The sequence below is a fragment of the Microcaecilia unicolor genome, chromosome 6 (genome assembly GCF_901765095.1).
Source record: "Microcaecilia unicolor chromosome 6, aMicUni1.1, whole genome shotgun sequence".
Taxonomy (NCBI): Eukaryota; Metazoa; Chordata; class Amphibia; order Gymnophiona; family Siphonopidae; genus Microcaecilia; species Microcaecilia unicolor.
This window is the reverse complement of record NC_044036.1, coordinates 47,512,680-47,536,952: the sequence shown is the minus strand read 5'-3', so window position 1 is coordinate 47,536,952 and position 24,273 is coordinate 47,512,680. Positions and strand designations below refer to the sequence as shown.

General features: G+C 43.8%; 1 protein-coding gene across 1 annotated transcript in view; it reads right to left on the bottom strand.

Annotated features, from left to right (window-relative positions):
* The window catches only part of CTH (cystathionine gamma-lyase), a 69,693-nt gene that overhangs the window by 19,081 nt on the left and 26,339 nt on the right, over positions 1-24,273 (bottom strand). Inside the window, exons 8-10 of the mRNA XM_030206024.1 lie at positions 11,063-11,215; positions 10,587-10,708; positions 1,352-1,404 (exon numbers count right to left, since the gene is read on the bottom strand). Of these exons, the coding sequence (XP_030061884.1) occupies positions 1,352-1,404; positions 10,587-10,708; positions 11,063-11,215 (328 nt within the window). The remainder of the gene's footprint in view (positions 1-1,351; positions 1,405-10,586; positions 10,709-11,062; positions 11,216-24,273) is intronic.

The window sequence follows — 24,273 nt, the reverse complement described above, 5'->3', positions numbered from 1 at the left end:
CTCGGTTCTTATATCTATATTGCATCTAAAATGAAGCTTCACATGCTTTTTTTTTTTAATCACTTTCTATGGTTTCTTGTCAAGAAAATCTTATGTCAGCTACGCTTATTCTGACTTCTCACCAGCTTCCAGCTAATAATATCCTGCTGTTACTGAAGACTGGACTGGTGTTTGTGTGAGTGAAAAGCACTGCTGGCTGGGGTGCCTCACTAAATACCTCCTTCACACGCTACAGGAGGCCAGCCAAGAATGCTAAACTAGAAGGAACTTAAAAATCACTTGCATGCCAAATGACACATCCACTCCAAGCCCCTCGATGCAATCAGTTTTTGATGAGTCATGCTAACACTTGCTTCAGTTACTCCAGTGCAATCACCCTAACCTTAGCCCCATGAGTTTTGGAGCCATAAATTAAACTATTCACAGGGTGACCACCAGGTTCTAGAACAGCCACTATTTGCCACAGAGCTGTGATGTATTCAACTTTCATTCAGTATATATCATGAACAAGAGAATTTTTTTAAACCCCTCAAAGTTTATAAATCCAATTTCAGATAATATGGGCAGGCTCTGATATACCTACTGTAAAACAAGATTCACACTGTACACTTAGAAGCAAGCATTAGAAAAGACATTAAAAATTCACTCTAGTCACTACCTTGACTATAGTGCAGGAATTCCTAAACTTGTCCTGGGGAGGGGAACCCCCAGCCTGTTGGCTTTTCAGGATATCCACAACGAATATAAATAAATGAAATTTGCAAGTGATAGAGGCAGAGTATGCAAACATATCTCAAGCAGTGGCATAGCTATGGGGGGTCACGGAGGCCTGGGCCTCCCCAAAATGGATCCAGTGCCCCAGGTTTGGCTGGCAGGGGTCCCCAACCCCCGCCAGCTGAAGCGTGTCTCCAGTGCTGCTCTCCTTACGTTGCCTGCCCTGCTTCCCTCTCATCGTGTGCATAATTGGTTTTAGTGAAACTGAGCATGTACAACACTTGCTCAATTTCATTAAAATCAAGCATGGACAACATGAGGGGAAGAATGGCAGGCAATGTAAGGAGAGCAGAGCTGGAGAAATGGGAGGGGAGCAGTGGGTAAGCAGGCCAAAATGTCCCGTCCCCCCCACACACACACTTTGGGCTATGCCTCCCCCCCCCCCCCCCCCCCCCCCCCCCCCCCCCCCCCCCCCCCTAATTTGAAGTCTGGCTATGCCCCTGATCTCAAGAATATTCATTGTGGATACCCTGTAAAGCTGACTAGCTGGGGTCCCACAGGACAAGTTTGGAAAATACTGGTATAAAAAGGTATGATAAATGAACAAGTGGATTAGTTAGAGTAGCCATTAACTCACGGATGTTCTGCGAGACTCTCATATCCTCCAAGGCTCTCAGCCAAAACAAAAAGCTGCAAAAAAAATTTCAAAACCCAGAATACAGATGTTAAAATACGTATTATTTTGAGAATAAAACAAAGATCTAAATAAAACTATGGTTTGTTATCCTATATTAGGCTTCTGTTTTTTTTTTTTTTTTAAGAGTTTTACTCATTCAATCTATAACAGCTTCCCATCAATCATAGAATCACATTCAACATTTTCATGTTAGCTTACAAGGTTCATTATTCAGGTCATCCATTATATCTTTCTAGATCGTTAATTCCTTATATCCCCTCCAGATCTTTAAAGGTCCTCCCAGCAGAACTGTCTTGTACCCTCCTCCCGTATTATCTGATATGGCATTACAACAAAAATATTTAGTGCAACTGAACCCACACTCTGGAATGCCTTTCCATTATTCTTATGATTAGAACTTTTGCTAAAAGACTTCAAGAAAAATGTACAGACATTCTGTTTCAAGATGCTTTTGCCTGATCTCAATATTTATTCTTGCCTCCAGTGGGCCACCACAGAATTCTTTGTTTCTGGTATCATCACATTCGATCTTAAATAAGATACATATGGAGGGGCATTTTCGAAAGAAACGTCTAAGTCGGAATTTGGACATTTTACAAAGACGTCCAAATTCGGAGGCGGGGAGAAGGTCATTTTCAAAAAAAGATGGACGTCCATCTTTCGTTTCGAAAATACCAAGGACGTCCTGTGATTTGGACGTCCTTATTTTTGGTCCATTTTCGAACAAAAAACATCCAAAACAGAGGAGGAGTGGCTTAATGGTTAGTACAGTGGGCTTTGATCCTGGCAACATGGGTTCAATTCCCACTGCTGCTCCTTGAGACTTTGGGCAAGTCAAATACAGAAAGGGCATTTTTGGATATGACATCTAAATCCAGTGGACACCCAGAACCCAGAACCCTGCATGCAAATAAAAACAACCACCCTGGTGGTCCAGTGGGACCCCTGTTCTCACTCCCTCCCAGCCACCGCTTCAGGTCCAGTGTGACCTGGGACAGGGGGCCTGACCTGACCCGCCCCCCCTCCTCCCCGGAAAGCTTTCCCTGGTAGGCTAATGGTGGAGGAGTCCCGCCAACCCCCTCCCCAGTACCTTGAAAACTGAAGGAGGAGGGACTAGCACTCCCTCCTCCTCAATGGGTGCCACCTCAAAATGCTGGCACCCTGCCCTGCCCAGTGCATCCCGGGATGCATGGGGTGGGGCTTAACTTCCATATCATAAAGAGTAAGGACAGGGGTCCCACTGGACCACCAGGGTGATTGTGTTTATTTGCATGCAGGGGTCTAGGGGGGTCTTACCAATGGGGAGGTGTGGGGTCCAGGGGTCCACTGAACCCCCAGGGCACACACTGACAGCCCGGACTGCCTTGCCAGAGCAGGGGGGAAAACTCTCCTCTTAACCCTAATGCCAGCTCCAAGCTGGCGTAGGGTTAAGGTGGAAGGAGTGTTGGAGGATCAGAGCGCAGTTCTCTGATTATGAGGGGAGAATACCAAAGAGCTTATTTAAATGTAATTTAAATGAGCTTTGCGGTATTTCCTGGCATGCTCGTTGTTTACCATGCTAGAACCCTCTGATCATTCTGCAAAGGTAAATTCAGGCACTAGTGTGGTGCTAGTGGCCTCTAGCACCCACATTTACCCTTGATCATCTGGCTGCCAGGCCTTTAATGGAAGAAGTAACTAACTTGTTAGTCACACTCACACAAGGTATGACACTGTCTGCACACACTGTAACAGGTCAGATTTATCCACTCCTACCCTAGCTGAGATTATATTCATGTATTTTTCTGACTTTGCGTTCAACTTTCTTTGAATTAGTCCCCTTATTTTCTAACTTCTGTTACTCTTATTTTATCTACATTATATTACGCTGAGTGCTTATATCCCACAATAGTCTCATGAGTTCAGTGCAGGCTATTCCCGGGACATTACATCTATATACATTTCCATAAGACATCATCTAAAAGTTTTGAAACAAGAAAGTCTTTAGCAGGCCCGTGCCAAGGGTCTATGCCGCCGAAATGTTGGCGCCCTCCCCCCGCAGAAGAACAGTTGGCGCGCGCGCGCGCCCCTCTCCCCCCCTTCCCCCCGTGAAGATGATCGCTGCGCGCCCTGGGGGCCTTTAAATCTTTTACTTGCAGTCGCAGCAGCGTCTGTGAAAACGGAGCGCTGCCGACGTCTCCCTTCCCTTGCACTCGTTGGTTCCCTCAGTGTCCCGCCTTCTTCTGACGTCAGAAGAAGGCGGGACACTGAGGGAACCAAGAGCACGAAGGGAAGGGAGACGTCGGCAGCGCTCTGTTTTCACAGACGCTGCTGCGACTGCAAGTAAAAGATTTAAAGGCCTCGGCGTCGCGGGGCGAGGGTAAGCACTGCGGCGGCGCCCTCCAGAGGTGGGCGCCCTCCTGCGGTGCTTACCCCGCTTACCGCATCGGCACGGGCCTGGTCTTTAGACATTTTTGAAGTAATTTATAGTTGGTTGATCATCTTATATAATTAGGTAAGGAGTTCCACCATCTTGCTGACTGATATGAAAACAGTCTTGATAAACTAGACTTACACACAATCTAGGGAATTCTATAAATGGCACTAAGTTAGGCGCTAATTCTACGCCCAACTTTCAACCCAGAAACATGTTCTAATGAATGCAAGGCACCGAAACGGGGCTGAAACAGCAGATCAGCCGCGGAAATACACTTACACGGCCAGTTATAGGATAGCACCCAAGTGTATCCATGCACAACTGCAAAGGGGGCATTCCCATGGGAGGAGCATGGGCAGGTCAGGGGCATTCCAGAAAACTGCACACAGTATTATAGAATAGTGCAAGTGTGCGCCCAACTTGTGTGCCAGGATTTACATCTGGTTTCAGTTGGTGTAAATCTTTGGGCGCAGAATAAATCACCCAATGCTATTCTATAAAGAGTGTTCATCCCAGAGAACCTTTTATAGAATAGCATTAGATGTCAATTTTTTCAGCGCCCATTTACTGAATCCAGCCCTAAATTTTTAACAGTGGGGTAATAAAAGGTCAAATAATGTCTGGACATATTATACTACTACCATTACTACTACCACTACTACTTATCATTTCTATAGCACTACTAGACATACACAGAACTGTACAATTGAACATGTAAGAGACAGTCCCTGTTCAAAAGAGCTTACAATCTAATCAAGACAGAAAACAGGACAAATTAGGGATAAGGGAATTACTTACAGACATGGGTACTGAACTAGTGAATAAGGTTTAGGAGTTAACAGCAGCCTCAAAAAGGTGGGTTTTTAACCTAGATTTGAAGATGGCCAGAGAAGGAGCTTGATGTACTGACTCAGGAAGTCTATTCCAGGCGTATGGTGCAGCAAGATCAAAAGTGTCTGGAGTTAGCAGTGGAAGAGAAGGGTACAGATAAGAGAGGAGTGTAGGGAGAGAAAAGAGTGGAAAGGTACTGAGGAGCTGCAGACTGAATGCACTTGTAGGTCAATAAGAGGAATTTGAACTGTATGTGGAAATGGATAGGGAGCTAATGAAGTGACTTGAGGACAGGGCTAATATGAGCATAGCAACACTTGCAGAATATAAGTCATGCAGCAGAATTTTGAACAGATTGAAGAGGAGAGAAATGGTTTAGGGAAAAACCTGTGAGAAGCAAGTTGCAGTAGTCTAAGCAAGAGATAAGAGTGTGGATGAGGGTTTTAGTAGTATGCTCAGAAAGGAATGGACAAATTTTGGTGATATTAAAGAGAAAGAAACAACGGGCTTTAGCAGTTGTTGGATATTTGCAGAGAAAGAGAGAGAGGAGTCAAAAATAACACCAAGGTTATGAGCTGAAGAGACAGGGAGGATGAGAGTGTTATCCACAGAGACAGAGAATGGGGGAAGGGAAGAGGTGGGTTTAGAGGAAAAGATAAGAAGCAGATGGCGGTGAGACATCCAGGCAGCAATGTCAGACAGGCAGGCTGATACTCTGGCCTAGATTCCTGCTGAAATTTCTGGTGTGGAGAGGTAGATTTGGGAGTCATCAGCATAAAGGTGATACTGAAAACCATGGGATGAGATCAGAGCACCAAAAGAAGTAATTAATGGAGAAAAGAGGAGGCCAAAAGACAGAGCTCTGAGGTATATACCAACTAATAGTGGGATAGAAGTGGAGGAGGATCCACCAGAGTATACACTAAAAATGCAATGGGAGAGATAAGAAGAAACCCAGGAAAGAACAAAGCCCTGAAATCCAAGTGAGGATAGCATATCAAGGAGTAGGCGGTGATCAACAGTGTCAAAAGCAGCAGATAGATCGAGAAGGATGAAGACAGAATACAGACTTTTGAATCTGACCAGGAACAGGTTATTGGAGACTTTAGCAAGGGCTGTTTCCGTTGAATGAAGAGGGCAAAACCCAGACTGAAGTGGATCAAAAATAGCTTGAGATTAAAGAAAGTCAAGACAACAGAGGTGAATAGCATGTTCAAGTAGCTTGGATAGGACACGTTGGGTCCAATGAAGCTTTTTTGAGGAGTGGTGTAACTACGGCATGTTTGAAGGCATCAGAAATAGTTGCAGTGTAAAGTGGAAGATTGAGAATTTGACAGATAGAAGGGATGGCAATAGGATACTTAGTGCTGAGTAGATGGGTGGGAATAGGGTCAGAGGAACTGGATGAGGAAAGAAAATGTGCACAGTTTCCTCTTCAGTGATTTCAGAAAAGGAGGCAGGATGGAAGGAGGGTTGACAGAATAAACTAGGGGAAGGAGAGGTGAAGGTGACTTGGTTGAGAACTCAAGTTAATCTTGTGAACCTTATCATGAAAGTACTCAGCCAGAGTCTGGGAAGAAAGTGAAGCAGGGGTTTGAGGAGAGACTTCAGTGTGGCAAAGAGATGTCGAGGGTTTGAGCCACGATTTTGCCAACTGGATGTAGTAGTCCTGTTTCGCAAGTGAAAGAGCAGACTGGAAGGAGGTCAGCAAGAATTTGAAATGTACGGTCAAGCATTGACATGGGATTTCAGCCAAAGGCATTCAGCAGATCAGGCACAGGAAAGTAGGTAGCAGATTCTAGAGGTCAGCCAATGCTGGGATTTCGTACACCTTACAGAACAGGGAATGGGAGGTGCAAGAATATCCAGAGCAGAGGAGAGAATAGTATTATAGGAAGAGACAGTGTCATTGACAGACTTAGATAACATAGTGGTTGAGAAGAGGTTTGAAACACTGGTGGAGAGAGTGCAAGAGCCAATAGCCTGAAGATTCCTAAATGTATTTGTGGAGATTGCATGAGACTGGGGAGGAGGGTGTTTAAGTATGAAAGTTATCAGATGATGGTCAGAGAGGGGAAAAGCTGAGGCACAGAAACTGGAGAGTGAGCAACTGGAGAAAACAAGATCAAGACAGTGGCCATTCTGGTGAGTAGGAGTAGTGGAGCACAGGTGAGGATTAAAAGAGGATGTTAAAGCGAATAGCTGAGAAGCATAATAGAGGGATCATTAGCATGAATGTTAAAATCCCCAGGAATGAGGGAAGGAGATGAAGATTCAAGAAAAAGGAAAGCAAGGAGTCAAAGTCAGAGAGAAATGAAGAAAGGTACTTATCAGGGGGGTTGATAAATGACTGATACTCGGAGAGGTAGAGGAGTGAATAGACGGATGGAGTGGACTTTTAAGGAAGAAAAGCAGTGAGACTGAGGTGGAAGAAGAGGCTGAAATCTACAAGATGGTGAAAGTAGTAACCCAACACAACTTCGACAGCCAATCGGGGGAGGAGTACGGGAGAAAAAGTAACCTCCATGACACAGGACCGCAGCTGAAGCAGAGTCTTCAGGGCAAAGCCAAGTCTCGGTTAGGGCAAGCAGATGGAGAATACGAGAGAAAAAGAGGTCGTGGATGTAGGAAAGTTTGTTGGAGACACAGCGAGCATTCAACAGAGCACGTGAAAAAGGCAGAGAAGAAGGGGAGAGGAGTGGGATAGAAATTAGATTTGAGACATTGCGGTGTGCCCTGCACAAATAAGATGAGAGCTGATGTGGAAGACCAGGATTGGAATTGATATCTCCAGCAGAGAGCAGAAGGAGCAAGAGAGTACAGAGAAGAGTAGGAGAGGCATGGCAACAAAGACAAAGATGAGATGTACTCAGACAGAATGGAGATGGTTGAATGAAAGCAAGAAAATGTTGAAACTTGAAAGCTGAGAAGGGAGAAGACAAAAGGGATGATAAGATGATGAAAGCTGAAGGTGGGCAATGTCTTCCTGAGGTATACAGTGGTTTCAGATGGAAAAAGTGATTAGGGAGGGACAGTACCAAGAACTGTACTGAAGCCATTGGGAATAGCACACAAAAAGAAAATACAAACTGAAGCGATAAAATGTGGCGCACAGCACCTAGAGCAGAGGCCCTGGGTGGATCGGGCTGGACCTGGGAGTCACACCGGAGAAGGATGAGAGGATATGCAGACAGGCTGCAAGTCCTCCACAGTACCTTGCAGGCAACCGGAGGAAGTGCGCAGCACCTGCAGCGGAGGCCCTGAGTGGATCAGAGTGGACTTGGAAGTCACACTGGAGAAGGTTGGGAGGATATGAAGATGGGCTGCAGGTCTTCCACAGCACCTGGCAGGCATCTGGAGGGAGTGTGCGGCACCTGGAGCAGAGGCCTTGGGCTTGTCCGTGAAGAATATAAAATACTAAAGAACATAATTTGTTGGACCATGGCTCTATTGGAAGCCAATGTAGCTTCAAATATAATGGTGTCAAAATTAGAAGTCCAACAACAGAAGAGAGGGATTCCAAAACATACTGCACAAGGTGAAATAGCAAAAAAAAAAGCACCAAGAACCTCCAAGGTTGGGATAGCAAAACATTTCTTTAATGAGAGACCTGACAGGGGCTGTGTTTCAACATGAATGTCTGCGTCAGGTGTCAATTGTTGAAATCCACTGTGTCAATAAATACTATCCAATAAGCTGAAAGCTTAGTCAACAGTTCGCCCCACTAGCGCTACTTCCCAGAAGCCACCACAGCAAACTCCTTCAGGTTTGAAAGAAAGAAAGTTGTCCACAATAACTCCCAAAATCCTGAGTTGCAATTCAAATGAATAAACAGTACCATGAATTTCCAACTCTTTAATGAAAATTGAATTGAATGGGCTGCTAAAAACCAAGAATTTAGGTATTTTTCTGTTTAGTTTTAATTTAAATGCTGCTGCACAAGTTTCCATAAAGTTTAATCCTTTCTTAGTATCACTGTCTGAAGATCATCCATAAAAGGAATATAAATCATAATGTCATCTTCATAAATGAAAGGCTGGAAGCCCATCTTATAAAGATTTTTCCTAATAGTGTTATAAGTATGTTGAAAAGAATTGGTGAAATGGGTGAACCCTGAGGCAATCCACAAGATTCCCAAGAAGAGGACATTTCACTAGACATCTTTATAAGATTTGGTTTGCCAAGAAGCCCTTAAATCAATTGTTCCACCTATTGCATAATAGTAAAGCAAGTTGCAGTAGTCTAAGCTACCAGATAAAACACTTGACATGTCAAATTGCATCAAAGGAATCCTTCTTCCTAAAATTGTTTCCCACCTAACATTAGATACTTATGCCCCCAAAACTGTTTCAAAGCTAAAATTGCTTTGGAATCCTGATTGTGATGCATGGGGAATACTTTGATTGTTCACATATTCCATTAATTGGGTTGTCACTTTCCCTCCATAATTTTTGTTAATAATGGTATAGATGCTACTGGTCTATAAGTAGTTAGCTCTTGGGATGACAGTAAGTATGGTGTTACCAATTTCCTTTGAAAAGCTACCCGCAATAAGAATTTTCTTTAGACAATCTGTTAGGTAGATTATAAATTCAGTTGATGCATTTCTCATCAGATACGTTGGAAAATTGTCCAAAACATTGTGAGATAAATCTTGTCTACAAAAGTATGCACTATCATTTTGTTGGCATTTTAAATTGAAACCATGTCCTATTAACTCCAATTCCCATGTCATTTGGAGATAAATAATAATCTAAATCTACAGATGCTGATTGTTGGGAGGGTAAGAATTTTCAAATTGTGTCAAATTTCCCCTTAAAGTATTGAGATAGGGAAGATTCAGTGTTGCTAGTTCTAATGGATGTACTTACTTTGTCCATGAGTCTATATAGTTTTATGACATAAAGGACATCCTGCCTGACATAATAAGAATAGTATGAAAAGTTAACTTGCTTAATCTTAGACTTATATTCATTCAATGCATCTCTCCATACCTTTTTATTTTCTGCTGTTTGTTTTTACCTCCAGTTTCTTTCATACTTTCTACAGATTCTCTTAGCAGTAATAATATCTTCATTAAACCAAGGAGATGTCTTTCTAACTAAACACTTTTTCTGAATCACTGGAGCTATCTCATCCAATACATTTTTGCTTATCTTATTCCAAGTATTCATAGTACCTTCTGTAATTATAGGAAGTTGCTTCAAAATCTTCCTTGTATTATTAATATTTCAATTGACAATTTTTCTTATTTTTTAATTAACTCTGTATATGTTCCATCTTTATTTACACCCTATGCTGTCTATTAAAATGTTTTATTGCATATTGTGTTGACACTAATGTGGCGTACTATGCCATACCTTTTATTATTATTAAATATTTTCACTACTGTAATTGTCTACTGCCTATGTTTGACTTACTTCTGCAGTATATCACCTTGTGTTAATTCCTTGAAAAAGGCAGTAAATAAATCAGAAACAGAAGGGGCATAGGTGGTGCAAAGTGGTGCCAAATCAGAGAGAGAGAGAGGAAACAGGATGAGTGAAGCATGGAAGCTGAAGAAGTCATAGATTATAAGAACAGATGTAGTAATACAGAGGTACACCCCATGCTTCTTTAACAGGAGCAGGAGCTTAAGTGGATCGTTAGAAAATGGGGATGGGTTTTGATATACCGCCTTTCTGGAGTTATAATCACAGCGGTTTACATTTTATCCGCAGGTACTTATTTTGTACCCAGGGCAACGGAGAGTTAACAAGGAGTTGCAGCGGGAATCGAAAATGAACAGGAGAACTCTCTGGTAGAGGATGAAGAGAATGGGGAAGGCCAAGAGCAAGCCAAGAACATGAGGGCAAAGGAAGGGCACTCAGGACTTCCTTTAACAAATGTAGTTTGGAGTTTGGTGCAAGAATGAATAAATGCAGTTACCTTTAGGGATTTGAGAAATATCTTTGCATGTTCGAGATTGCCTTTAATGTAAAAGCTGATCATGCCAGAGCAGCCACTGCACTGCCGCTTCATCAGCTCATACTGAGGATGTGAAGGCAGACCTGCAATTCATTCAAAACCACAGGAAAAAATCAAACCAGTACATTGGGCAACAAGCTGCATAAACACAAAGACATTCTGTGCCGGTGTCATCTCAAGGAGGAACTCATGCACAATAGCAGCTTTGTGTAATCTTCATGCTGATGCAGTTGAAAAGTTATCATGCACAGAGGGTGCAGTTTTCTTTTAAATGACCTTCCATGTAGCTTCCAAGTTACACATGAAATCTCATCTGTAACTATATACAATATGCTAGAAAGAAGCCAGTCCTGCTCCGCCCAGCCTGCAAAATACATGCACAAAAGCAAGTGAAGGACTAGAGTCGGAGGCTGCTCATCTGAGCCATAAGCACTCACCTGGAAACAGGACTGTTTCAATACGTGGGTCTGATTCAAGAAACTGCGCTACCGCCATTGCATTCTGGAAATGCTGCTTCATTCTGAGAGCCAATGTCTTCAACCCCCGATTACAAAGGAAACAGTCAAAAGGCGATGGTACGGATCCCAGAGCTGCCAAAAATGTGAAGAAAGTGAGATATTAACAAAGAACAGAAAAGGCTACCAAAACCAATGTTATTTATTTGTAACATTTGTATCCCACCTTTTCCCACCCACTAGCAGGCTCAATGTGGCTTACATATTACTGTAGGGGTATTTCCCTGTGATCTAGCCTATGCTGGTCTGGGCCTATACAAGCCTATGACATCTTGGTATAATAAGATGGCTGCTGCAACATCTCTGTGTCAGCAAGATCCAGCTTCAACTTGTGGAAAATCACTGACAGGCTTGCTAAAGCCAAGGACAGTCTGTGTTCTAAACACCCCCTTCTATCACCCTGAGAACGGAGTAGGGAGGCAGACATGGCTCCAGAAGTTACCATTCTCCAAGGTCACAAAACAAAGAACTCTTCTTGCCCATGTACTGAACTGGACATGATCATGATTGGTTTCTACCGTCACCTGACCGAGAGGGACGGGGAAAGCGGGAACAGAAGTGAGTCGGAGACCCTTGGAAGGGGGGCAACTGGTAAGAGGACCTGAGAAATCCAGCAAGGCTCGGGGGGAGCCAGAGACTTTGTATGATACCAACATCGTGACCTGCATCCTGGTGCAAATACCTGTGGCAGAGATATTGGCTCTGATAACCAAAGGAGTGACGGGAACCTACGTGGGCTAATAAAGACCTGCACTACCTAAGACACCGACAGCTAAAATAGCGTCTGGGGAGATTCTGCTCCGGTCTTATCTGAAGCCGTCATCACGACAGCGTGGTAAGATCACAGTGATATATTTCCTGGTCTGGGGTTAGGCAGTGGTTTTATCTAAGTACGACTGGTTTATGTCAGCTCTTGGTCAGAGAAAGCAGCTAATGTGTATTTTGCATAAGGTGTGATAAGTTTCATAAGGATTATTAGGTTATCATTTGTACTGTTCTAATCATTACCGTACTTAGTCTCAGGATAATCAGAGTGTAGTTTAGACAATATATTTTCGGTAGTGCTCATATCAGTAAGGGATATTTTTATTGCATAAGCTAGCGCAGAGTATTTCTATTTTCTTATCCATAATAAAGCTAATATATATATCTATCAGCTGTGTCTTTCTTTTTCACTCTACACACCAAAACACCTGGAGAGGTGCCAGAAGCAAGATTCCTGTATCTCACCCTAGACAGAGCTAGTGAGTCTGTTAGGCAGACTTATGCATCAGGGAATCTTGGTATAAGTAATCTGTGGGTACTTGTTGCCCTAGGTATTATTTATCTCACCCTACAAATGGGAGCTCGTGGCGGGATCTCAAAGAGCTGAGGAAAGAATCCGTTTGTTTTTTTCTGTAGAAAGAAAGAAATCCTAGCTGTATAGTTCTGAACTTTAAATTTCTCTCTCTGTGTGTGCACTGGAAAGTGTCTGTGAAGCGTGCTATAGACACTGGTAGTCGTAAATCTGCTGCTTCTGCCAGCTTTACGACCTAGCAGTGAGATAAGGTTTTTTTTTCAGTACTAGTTGTGTTACTTGCTAGCAGCTTTCAGTTCTTCAGTATGACGTCACCTAGCAATATGCTCTCCGCGCTAGAAGTCACTGTTTTTGAAGTTTTAATTAGTGCAAGACAGTCTAATAAGGCAGTACCGGAGTATTCTATAAACTCTCTGTTGAAATTGTTTAGGAAAAACTCGCCTGAAAGTCACAAGGCATATGATTTTGTATTGCATGCAGTGTTGAAGGTTAAAAATAGATTGACTGTGGCAGCACTAGTGGAGCTCGGCTGTACCCTACTAGCTAAGAACGAAAGTGCAGCTTGTAGTACCTTTGACCTCCAAACTGAACTCCAACAACTGCGTGATGAAGTTAATGCTCTGAAAACAGAACGATTGGATTTACAATTGAGGTTAGAGAGCATCACTTCTCAGGCAACGGCTGGAGGAGGGGAGGGTGCTTCAGGTCCACAGGGCAATGTTCCATGTTCCGCTTGTGCAGTGTTGAAAGAAAAGTGTGCAGCCCTAGAGAAAGATAAAGAGCATTGGAAACTGACTGCCCAGTCCTTGGAGAAGGATATGAGGCAGAAAAACGATTCCCTTGCTTCTAAATCTTATCAATTGGAGGAGATGATGCAGACTTTAAGTTTGCGAAAGAAAGAAGCTGATCACTTTCACTCCCGGCAAGAGCAAGTGAGAGAAACATATGAGGATAGGATTACGGCCTTGAGTAGGGAGTTGAAACAGGAAAAAGGGAGTGTCAGCTCTGCCCGGCAGGCTTGGCACAAGGCAGAAGAAGGACGGGTGGAGTTATGGGAGAAGAATAATATGCTTTCACTACAGTTGTCACAGGCTCGGCAGGACAGAGAGATGTGTGTAAAGGCATTAACTCAGTATAGGACAGAACTAGATACGGTCCAGCAGGAGGTATATGACTCTATGGAAGAGGCTACTGCTACACCCATGGAATCACAGAATAGGGCTGACTCTAGGTCGCCCAGTCCTATGCTAGAACAGTTCAAACTGCCTGAATGGTCCCCGAGAAATGAAGTAGAGCTGGAGCCTAACCCTTGTCAGTTGACAGCCCCACCCCGGTACAGTAGCCTAGTTCCTGAGACCTTAGACAGCATGCAGGAGCCTAGGCTCCGCCCAGTGAGGCCACAGAACACTGTGCAAATTGATGATGTTAACAGGACAGTTGCACCTAGGCCCCACCCAGGAAGGTCACAGCTTATTGTGACACCTGAGGAGGGCACCGGTACAATTGGGCCTATGCTCCGCCCAGGAAGGGCGCAGCTCACGGCACCTCTTGATGACATCAGCAGCACCACAGCACCACTGTTTACGTCCCCTACTGGAGAGCAGCGGAACTCCACTCAGAGACACAAAGTCATTCCTTTATCTAGGGACCAATATTCACAAGTAATGAAAACACTTCGGGCGATGATTACACCTTTTAAAGAGTCTTCTGAGGTGACAATCTACGCACATCTGGATAGCGTGCATGACCTTTTCAATTTCTTACAGGTTCAGGCCGACTCAGATAAAAGAGCTTTACTGCAGTGGACGTTTGCGACTGAGTGCCAAACGTATTTAAAGGCAATTTTGGCTGAGAGTAATGATCTCTCCACCGTGGAACAAGCGTTGAAAAAGCGGTATGGACTGTTTGCGGACCCCACCGAGGCCAAAAGGGCAGCATATAATATGCGCTGCGGGCCGAATGAGAGTCCACATGAATGGTCCTATCGCCTGAGGCGCACATTTTTCGATGGGGGGGCGGACCCAGAGGCCAAAGAGCTTGAGTTTGGGGAATTTAGGAATCTTTTTGTGAAAGGTCTGCCCAATCAAGTGAAAATGTCTCTAGCAGGAAAGAAAAGTGAACCTTTTTCCCTTCTGCTAAAGCGGGCGGAGGAGCTTTTTGATATGTGTCGCGAGCAGCCTGATGCGGCGACCACACAAGTAGTTCCTAAGAATCGCAGCAAAGTGGCTCCACCTAGTGTTTGTGCTGTTACATCCACGCTTTCTCTGGAAAACAAGATGTCAAGTCCTTCTACACCCGCCCGGGTTGGCAATACCCAATCTTACCAGCAAAAGGGCACCACGCCTCCGACTGCGCCGGAGGGCCAACAACAGGACCCGAAAAGGAAGCGTTTTAACAAGAGACAGTGGGCAGCGGAAAAGATCCGGACCCAACAAGCACAGATTGAGCAACTGATGGCGCAACTTCAACGAACAAATCCTGCAGCCGCACCCCACCCATCCTCGTCACCGAACAAAGGAGGCAACTTTCAGAAGCCCAAAGAGAAATCTTCCGGGCCAATTACAGGGCCTAGGCCGAGTGTCAAGTCCGTTGAATTACTGGAAGATCCGGTTTCTTGTGAGGAAGACCTGGCATGACTAGACTCGGACCCTCCTTCACCAACCATCATGTCCACAGTTCATGTGAATGCGTTGTCGTCCAACAGTGAGGAGTCCTCCGTGACCGATGCTGATGCCCAGCCCTCTAACCCGAGAGGGCCTCTCTTACAGGACTCGAATGAGGAAAACAGGTATTTTCTTGGTAAACTTATTCCTAAAGGGTACAGATATACCTTAGCTCTGTTGATTCAACAGAAATTTTCCTGTCAGGGTCTACTGGATACCGCCTCAGAGGTGACGTTGATCACCCAGGGCATGTTTCAGAAACTTGAGGCTTTTCTGGGGGGAGGTGGGGAGGCGCTGCGTGTCACCCCGTGTGACTTGTCACTGGTGGCCTATGGCAATCAAAGCATCGGTACTGTGGGACGGGTTTGGCTTTCCTTGCAGTTCGGCGAGTTGTTTGTCAAACACCCTGCTATCATTACTACTGGTGCTGGTGAAGAATTCTTAATTGGGAACGATCTTCTGAAGAGATTGCAGACTGATCTGGATTATCGCCATGAAGTCATCTGGGCCCAAGTCGCAAGTCCCCTCCCATATGGGAAAGTAAAGCATATGAGCAGAGTCAGTGGTTCCAGCTCCGTGGGGCTTAGGGATTCCCCAATTCTAATGAATTTCCGGAAGTCAGAAGACCCTCACACCTGGGAGCTCCAGTTGTGTGGTGCACCAGGGGGGGATGAACAGCGTGGTGAAGTTATCCGCGTCCAAACGGACCGGATAGCTGACATTGTTCTCCAGGATGACAATTTGGAAATTGTTTTGACTGACTCGACTCATACCGGTGACTCCCCAGATGCTGCTGCCGAGATAGCCCACGAGGCCTCTGTTTCCACTTCCAGTCCAGACTCACCGCATCCTCGCAAGTTGATGGACATTCAACAGAAGGATGATGCTTACACCATTCCTGTCCAGATAGCTGACATCCAAACACTCCAGTCCACGTTGCTGTTGCCTAGTGACGTTTCCTTCATCAGTGACACTCTGTTTTATTGTCTTCGCAAGTCTGTGCAACTTCACTTCAGTAAGTGTTCGCCCACTTCTGTGCAGGTACCTGGACAAGGTGCCAAGACGCTCGTGGGACTGTGTAGCCTTCCTTTGACTGTGGGACAGAAGTCGTTCACCCACCACTTCTCTGTTGTGAGAGGCCTACCACAGCCCTTATATCTGGGCTCCGATTGCCTTGTGCGACTGGGAGTTTATGTGGATCTGGTGAACCTGGTCTTGTGGAGTAGACTTGATGGCAGCCCAGTGGAATCTGAAGTAACGCCTGTTAGCTTGAAGTCTGGACAGACCATACCCCAGGTCTGTGAAGTAGTCTGTGATACAAATGTGACCATTCCAGCTAGAGTGAGGGACTTTTCCATCAAGCTCTGTCTTGCCCAGGGACAGCGTCTGTTGGACAAAGTGGTGTTCTTCAACACTCATGCTCATTTTCGTGACCTAGGGCTGTCCACCGGTGTTCTGCCATGGTTAGAGGTAATTGGTGAGACTTTTCACCTGTTAGTCACCAATCCACAGTTTGATGAAGTAGAAGTGTCTGCAGGAGACCCTTTTGGATTTCTAGTGGGAGACTCTTTTCCTGATGTCGAGGTAAGTTTGCCCATTGTTGGCAGGCTGCCTTCCTCTTGGAACACCTGCCAGGGGGGGGAGACACCTGAATGTCTGTTCACCTCTCCCAGAGGCCTCATCTCGCTGGAGTTTGTTTGGCCATATGATGCAACGGGTTCGCAAGTGCAGATGGAAGACGACTACTTGATTTTGTCCAGAAAGATGTCTTTACCCCAGAAGTCTAGAGTGGTGAATGCGGTTGAAACTTCATCTCTGCAGGAGGACATTGAAGAGCAGGTGGAAATTCCAACCAACCAGCCTTTCTCAGAGTTTGACGCTATGGTGAAAGACCAAGTGGAAAGAGCTAATCGGACCATCATCACCATTCTGAAGAAGTACGTGTCATCCTCAGGTAAGGATTGGAACATGAAGTTACCATTGGTCCTCATGGCCATACGTGCCACACCCCATCGGTCTACAGGAGTGTCACCTTTTGAGATGATGACAGGTAGGGAAATGATGTTACCAATTCATTTGCTTTACAGGACTAATGATGTGAACTTGTCCAGTGCTACTTCCTCTCATGAGTATGTCACCCATTTGCATCAACATTTGCAAAGTGCCTTTGCCTTTGCCCAGAAGAACTTGGAAAGTAGCGCTAGAGGTAGAAAAGCCTACTATGATCAAGGGACTACCTCCAAAGAGTACCAAATTGGCGACAAGGTATTCTATTTCAATTTTGCCAGAAACAAGGTTAAAGAAAAGAAGTTTCTACCCAGTTGGCATGGTCCTTTCCCTATAGTGGAAAAAGCTTCACCTGTGGCTTACCAAATTCGCCTCAGGAAAAATTCTCAAGGTGAAGATAACCTTAAGTGGGTCCACATCAATCAGTTGAGACCATGTCATCCCAGTCACTTGGTTCCAGATACATGCATTGTTGAAATGACACAAACTAACCATGAAGCAGAATAGCTTCGTCTTCTTTTGTTTTTCAGCTACAAAGAAAAAAAACAAAACCTTGAAGATCCGGTGCAGTTGCCTAACAGATTGATCCTGTTTCCGTTCTTGATGTCGTTCTTCAAGATGTTCCTGACGCCCTGCTTCCTAATCCATTGGTGGTTTTCAACATCCCTTCCCCTTGTTCCTCATGATTTCCATTGTTTAGTCATGACTGTTGGAGTTTTTCTTTTCCCAAGAATCATTCTTCTTGTTGGGGGGGAATTTGTTTGGTTTTATTTTTATTTCAACCGATCCAGTGTTCCTGACAGTGAAGTTTTGGATGTGTGTTTGTTTGTTTTTGGGACATTTCATTGACTTTCTTTTTGAACTGTGTCCAATGCTTATGTTTGAAGACTTTCTTCATCATCACCATTACGTGGACCATTTTGTTCCTGTTTGATGTCTTCTTGATGTGAGAAGTTGTCCATTCACACCTCATTATTCATCACGGTCCACCCTATTGACTATGGTTTGGACATTATGTCGTTTTACAGTCTAAAGACTCTCATATCATTGACTTTGTTAGACTTTGTGGAGGTCACCCATGAGTAATTCTCCACGATGCAACAGTTTTAGTCTACTATCATATTAAGGACTGATTTGCTTATGCTTTGCCATGCATTTTATAATAGTATGATAATTGATTTTTGATTATGTTTTCATGTGGTAGGACATAACTGCTAACACCCTATGTTTGTTCTAGTATCAGTGATTTGCTATTTAGTTTTGCTATACTTTTGAACATTGCTATGATTTCATAAAGTATTTGAATTATTTGCTTCCAGTTATCATTACCAGAGTGTTAGTTTTGAGTTACTGACATTTACAGTTCTTAATTTTTGGTCCTGACCATGAGTCTTGATGTCAACCCGTCTAGCTGTATTATTAGTTAGGTTGGAGAAGGCTTTTACTCCTTTGTAGTAAATTCCATCTCCAAGGGGGGGAATCTGTAGGGGTATTTCCCTGTGATCTAGCCTATGCTGGTCTGGGCCTATACAAGCCTATGACATCTTGGTATAATAAGATGGCTGCTGCAACATCTCTGTGTCAGCAAGATCCAGCTTCAACTTGTGGAAAATCACTGACAGGCTTGCTAAAGCCAAGGACAGTCTGTGTTCTAAACACCCCCTTCTATCACCCTGAGAACGGAGTAGGGAGGCAGACATGGCTCCAGAAGTTACCATTCTCCAAGGTCACAAAACAAAGAACTCTTCTTGCCCATGTACTGAACTGGACATGATCATGATTGGTTTCTACCGTCACCTGACCGAGAGGGACGGGGAAAGCGGGAACAGAAGTGAGTCGGAGACCCTTGGAAGGGGGGCAACTGGTAAGAGGACCTGAGAAATCCAGCAAGGCTCGGGGGGAGCCAGAGACTTTGTATGATACCAACATCGTGACCTGCATCCTGGTGCAAATACCTGTGGCAGAGATATTGGCTCTGATAACCAAAGGAGTGACGGGAACCTACGTGGGCTAATAAAGACCTGCACTACCTAAGACACCGACAGCTAAAATAGCGTCTGGGGAGATTCTGCTCCGGTCTTATCTGAAGCCGTCATCACGACAGCGTGGTAAGATCACAGTGATATATTTCCTGGTCTGGGGTTAGGCAGTGGTTTTATCTAAGTACGACTGGTTTATGTCAGCTCTTGGTCAGAGAAAGCAGCTAATGTGTATTTTGCATAAGGTGTGATAAGTTTCATAAGGATTATTAGGTTATCATTTGTACTGTTCTAATCATTACCGTACTTAGTCTCAGGATAATCAGAGTGTAGTTTAGACAATATATTTTCGGTAGTGCTCATATCAGTAAGGGATATTTTTATTGCATAAGCTAGCGCAGAGTATTTCTATTTTCTTATCCATAATAAAGCTAATATATATATCTATCAGCTGTGTCTTTCTTTTTCACTCTACACACCAAAACACCTGGAGAGGTGCCAGAAGCAAGATTCCTGTATCTCACCCTAGACAGAGCTAGTGAGTCTGTTAGGCAGACTTATGCATCAGGGAATCTTGGTATAAGTAATCTGTGGGTACTTGTTGCCCTAGGTATTATTTATCTCACCCTACATTACCGTAAAGGCGATCGCCAATTTTGGTGAGGAGGAGGTGAAAGTTTTGAAAAGTATTGCCCCCTTCCTTCATTGAAAATACTGAGATATATGTTATTGATTGAGAAATAGGGATGCACATTCTTCTTGAATTATGAACCGCCTTGATGCCCCAAGTGGGAGGCAGTATATCAAAATGTAATATATGAAATTACCATGGGGCAGACTGAGAGTGGTCTGGAGGCAATGAGGACCATTGGGCCCTATTCTCCATACCTAAATCTCCACTACCCAAGCAACAAAGGGCTCAAATACAGATCCACCTATGCATCCAGCTTTTCCTACTTAAGCGCACAACTGTGGAACGCACTGCCAAAAGCAGTAAAACTACTCTCGACCACCTAAATTCTGGAAAGCACTAAAGACAGAACTGTTCAGAAGAGCATACCCCACCGACCCAACATAAAATACCTGGACACTTGCGACACAATGTAACCAAAGACCGTAATGGACATTACCTGACTCTTCCTCCCCTCTCCCTCTCTAAGTTACTACTACTTAACATTTCTAGAGCGCTACTAGGGTTACGTAGCGCTGTACAGTTTAACAAAGAAGGACAGTCCCTGCTCAAAGTTCCCCCAATTGTACATACCATACATGCACCTCATGCTTTCACAATATCACTTTGTATTCATTCAAACCATGTATTTGTTCAGACAGGAATCGGCTAACACTGGTAACGGTAATATGTAAGCCACATTGAGCCTGCAAAAAGGTGGGAAAATGTGGGATACAAATGTAGCAAATAAATAAATAACTAAATAAAATAAATTGAGTGTCCTCGGTATGGGACTTAGAGTAACTGATTGGGTTAAAAATTGGTTGAATGGTAGGAGACAGAGGTAGTGGTAAATGGAGCTTGCTCTGAAGAAAAGGATGTCATCAGTGGAGTACCGCAGGGATTGGTCCTAGGGCAGGGTCATGCACTTGGGTCGCAAGAATCCGAGGGAACGGTACAGTATAGGGGGTGAAGTGCTTCAGTGTAAGAAGGAAGAGCGGAACTTGGGGGTGATTGTGTCTGATGACCTTAAAGCTTCCAAACAGGTAGAAAAAGCAACGGTCAAAGCCAGAAGGATGCTTGGGTGTGCATAAAGAGAGGCATGACCAGCAGGAAAAAGAAGGTGATAGTGCCATTGTATAAGGCCCCATTTGGAATATGTGTGCAGTTCTGGAGACCGCACCTACGGAAAGATATAAACAGGATGGAGTCGGTCCAGAGGGCGGCTACAAAATTAGTAAGCGGTCTTGAATGCAAAAATTATAGGGACAGGCTTATGAACCTCAACATGTATACGGTGGAAGAGAGGATAGAGAGAGGAAACATGATAGAGACGTTTAAATATCTCAAGGGCATTTATGTACAGGAAGAGAACCTTTTTCAAATGAAGGAGAGCTCTGGAATGAGGGGGCAAATGACAAAGTTAGAGGGAATAGGCTTAGAAGTAATCTAAGGAAGTACTATTTCACAAAAAGGGTGGTGGAGGAGTGGAATGGCCTCTCGGAGGAGACTGTGGAGTTGAGGACTGTTCCAGAATTTTAAAAGGCATAGGATAAGCATGTGGGATCGCTTAGGAAAAGGAAGAGTTAAGGGTTACAGAGGATGGGCAGACTGGATGGGTCATATGGCCCTTATCTGCCGTCATATTTCTATGTTTCTACTTCATCCACATAACTTTAGGATTTTGGCTCAAGCAATTTTCTTTCCACTGTTGGATTATTGTAATTTTTTTGTATGGGGGCATCTCAGCTAGACTGCAGCAAAGGCTAAAATTGCTGCATAATGCAGCAGTTAGATTGATATACTGCAAAGGTCGTTTCGATTCTGTGACTATCTTTATGAAGGATCTTCACTGGTTATCTATTAAACAGCGGATCAAATTTAAGTTAGCTTGTATGGTTTACAAATCACTTTTTGTTCTAGGTTCTGAGGATGTAATTGACCTTTTGGTTTTTCCAGTTTCAGGACGCAGTCACTGGTTTGTTTGTTTTTTGCGTACTCTACAAATGGGTTACCCTATACCCAAAAACATATGCTTAAAACTATTCATGAGAGTTCATTCTCTTTTCATGCAGTCAAGATCTGGAATGATCTTCCTCGTTGTATCAGACTTATACCATCATTTTCCCTTTCAGAAAGGTTTTTAAAACGTTCCTGTTCGAGTTGTAATTTGTCAAAAAATGTCTTGCAATAATTTAATGATTCTAGCCTGAATTATTCTTATATGTTAGGTTATATTATAATTGTAAACTGCTTTTAATCCTTTGGGACAGCTGGTAGTATATAAAACATGAATAGCAAAACACTGTCTACACAATATGCTTGGTTATTTGGGCTAATGCAAAGCACTGCAATTTTTACATATTGGAGAAAAAAAAGAAATATTCCAATATTGAATGGTCAACCCCAATCAAGAGAGAAGAGGCAAAGGAACCAGGTAAAATATATATTTAATACTACTGAAGAACCTCCTTCATTATATTTAAACTCTGTAGAACTATGTAATAGCACTAGGTCCCACATTGTATAACAGGGCACTTACACGTTAGCAAATTTGCACACTTGTATATCTGTAGAATGTCAGCACGCATGTGTACACACCTAAATGCCTTGCACTCACTGGGATGGCGTGGCCAACATTTCCACATATTACTTACAGAATATTGGGGCATTTAAGGATGCCCATTTACACTCATATTTACATGTGCGGATGCTGACTTGCATTAATATTCTATCATGGAATCTGGGTGCCTTATCTGCAGGGACAGCTTGCTTAAATTGAGCAGGCTGAGTTTTAACAGGTTTCAGATTTAAATGGACCACCCTATTGAAAAAAGAAGCCAACCCACCTCTGTCAAATTTTGCACTTACAAACTCGTTTTGATCTAAATGGAGCAGAGCATCTATTCTGATGGCATTTCTAAACCCACCACAAGCACTGACACTGGAGAAGACGCCATCTTCACAGCTAGCACATTCACTTCCCTTTCTTACTATACACTGTAGTATTTGATGTCACAGCGGCAGGCAAGATAAAGGGATACTTTTACAAAGCTGCAGCAAAAGGGGGAGTGCGCTGGCATAGGTGCATGGTTTTGACGTGCTCCAAGGCCCCTTTTTTACCTCACCGGGTAAAAGGCAGATCTTTCTTTTTTTTAAGAAATGGCCATGCGGCAAGTGAAGCATTGCCACACGCCCATTTTTGGTGGAGGGAGCATTTACTGCCACTCACTGAGGTGGCGGTAAGGGCTTCCGCACTATCCAGCGGTAACTGGGCAGCGCGCGGCACTGCACGATTACTACCGGGTGCACATCAGCGCTATAAAAATTAACATTTTTTGTAGCGCCAGAAATGGTGTACGCTGGGAGTGGCAACTACTGCCAGGCTGCTGTGGTAGACCAGCGGTACTTCTGTTTTAGCAAGCGGTAAGCCCGCGTTGAGCTTACCACCGCTTTGGAAAAGGGCCTCAAAGTAACCAAAACCCCACGCATGTAATTTCACTCCCAGTTAATGAAACTTATCTAGTCGCGTAATCACAGTCTGATCACATTACACAGATGCTGAAACAATTTCACTGGTTGCGGTGAAACAGAGAGTACAGTACAAAGTTCTGACTCTTATTTCACAAGTAGGTCGTGGCAGTATGCCATGGTACTTTGATCAGGTCTTTATTTTGTTATCTTCTGGTAGGTCGTTCAGATCTGACTTTTGAAAACGTCTGGATCTAAGATTGGTGCCTTCAGTGCATTATGCTATTATTACTCGAGCAGCAGCATTCTCAGTTGCAGGAAGGTTATTGCGGAACACCTTGCCTGGTCAATTGCGTATTATCTCTACTATACAGCAATTTAAGAATATGTTGAAAAACACAGCTTCTTGTGCAGGCTTTCTTTTGATAGTTAGCATGTGGTTGGCATTTTGTGACAGCAGTATTTGTTATGTATGTATTTCAAATTTTTAATATGTATGTTTTTATGGAAACCGCTTAGGGTATAAGCAGGATAAAGGTGGTTAAAATAAATTTAAAATAAATAAATTGTATTAAACACCAGCCACGGCGTTTTGAAAAATACATATATTGAGCACTGCTATACGAATAGATAATGGTGCTGAAGATAAGTAAAATGAGATGACCACCAGAAGATATCCCCCTAAGTTACAGAATACTGGTACTCATGCGTGTACGTGCTAGGCACTATTCCATAACTTATGCGCACAAATTGCTTACCTCCGGATTCTATATATGGCACCCAGATTTGGGCACCTAAATTGCGTGTGATCCCGACACCTACATGAAACTTAAGGCCCTGTTTACTAAGGTGCGCTAGCATTTTTAGCGCACGCTAATGCTAGAGACACACATAGGAATATATGGGTGTTTCTAGTGTTAACGCATGCTCATTTTTAGCGCATGCTAAAAATGCCAGCGCGCCTACAGCGTGGCTTAGAGGCATATTTTCAAAGTACTTTGGGAGGCTAAGTTCCATAGGTTTCTATGGAACTTTGGGAGGCTAAG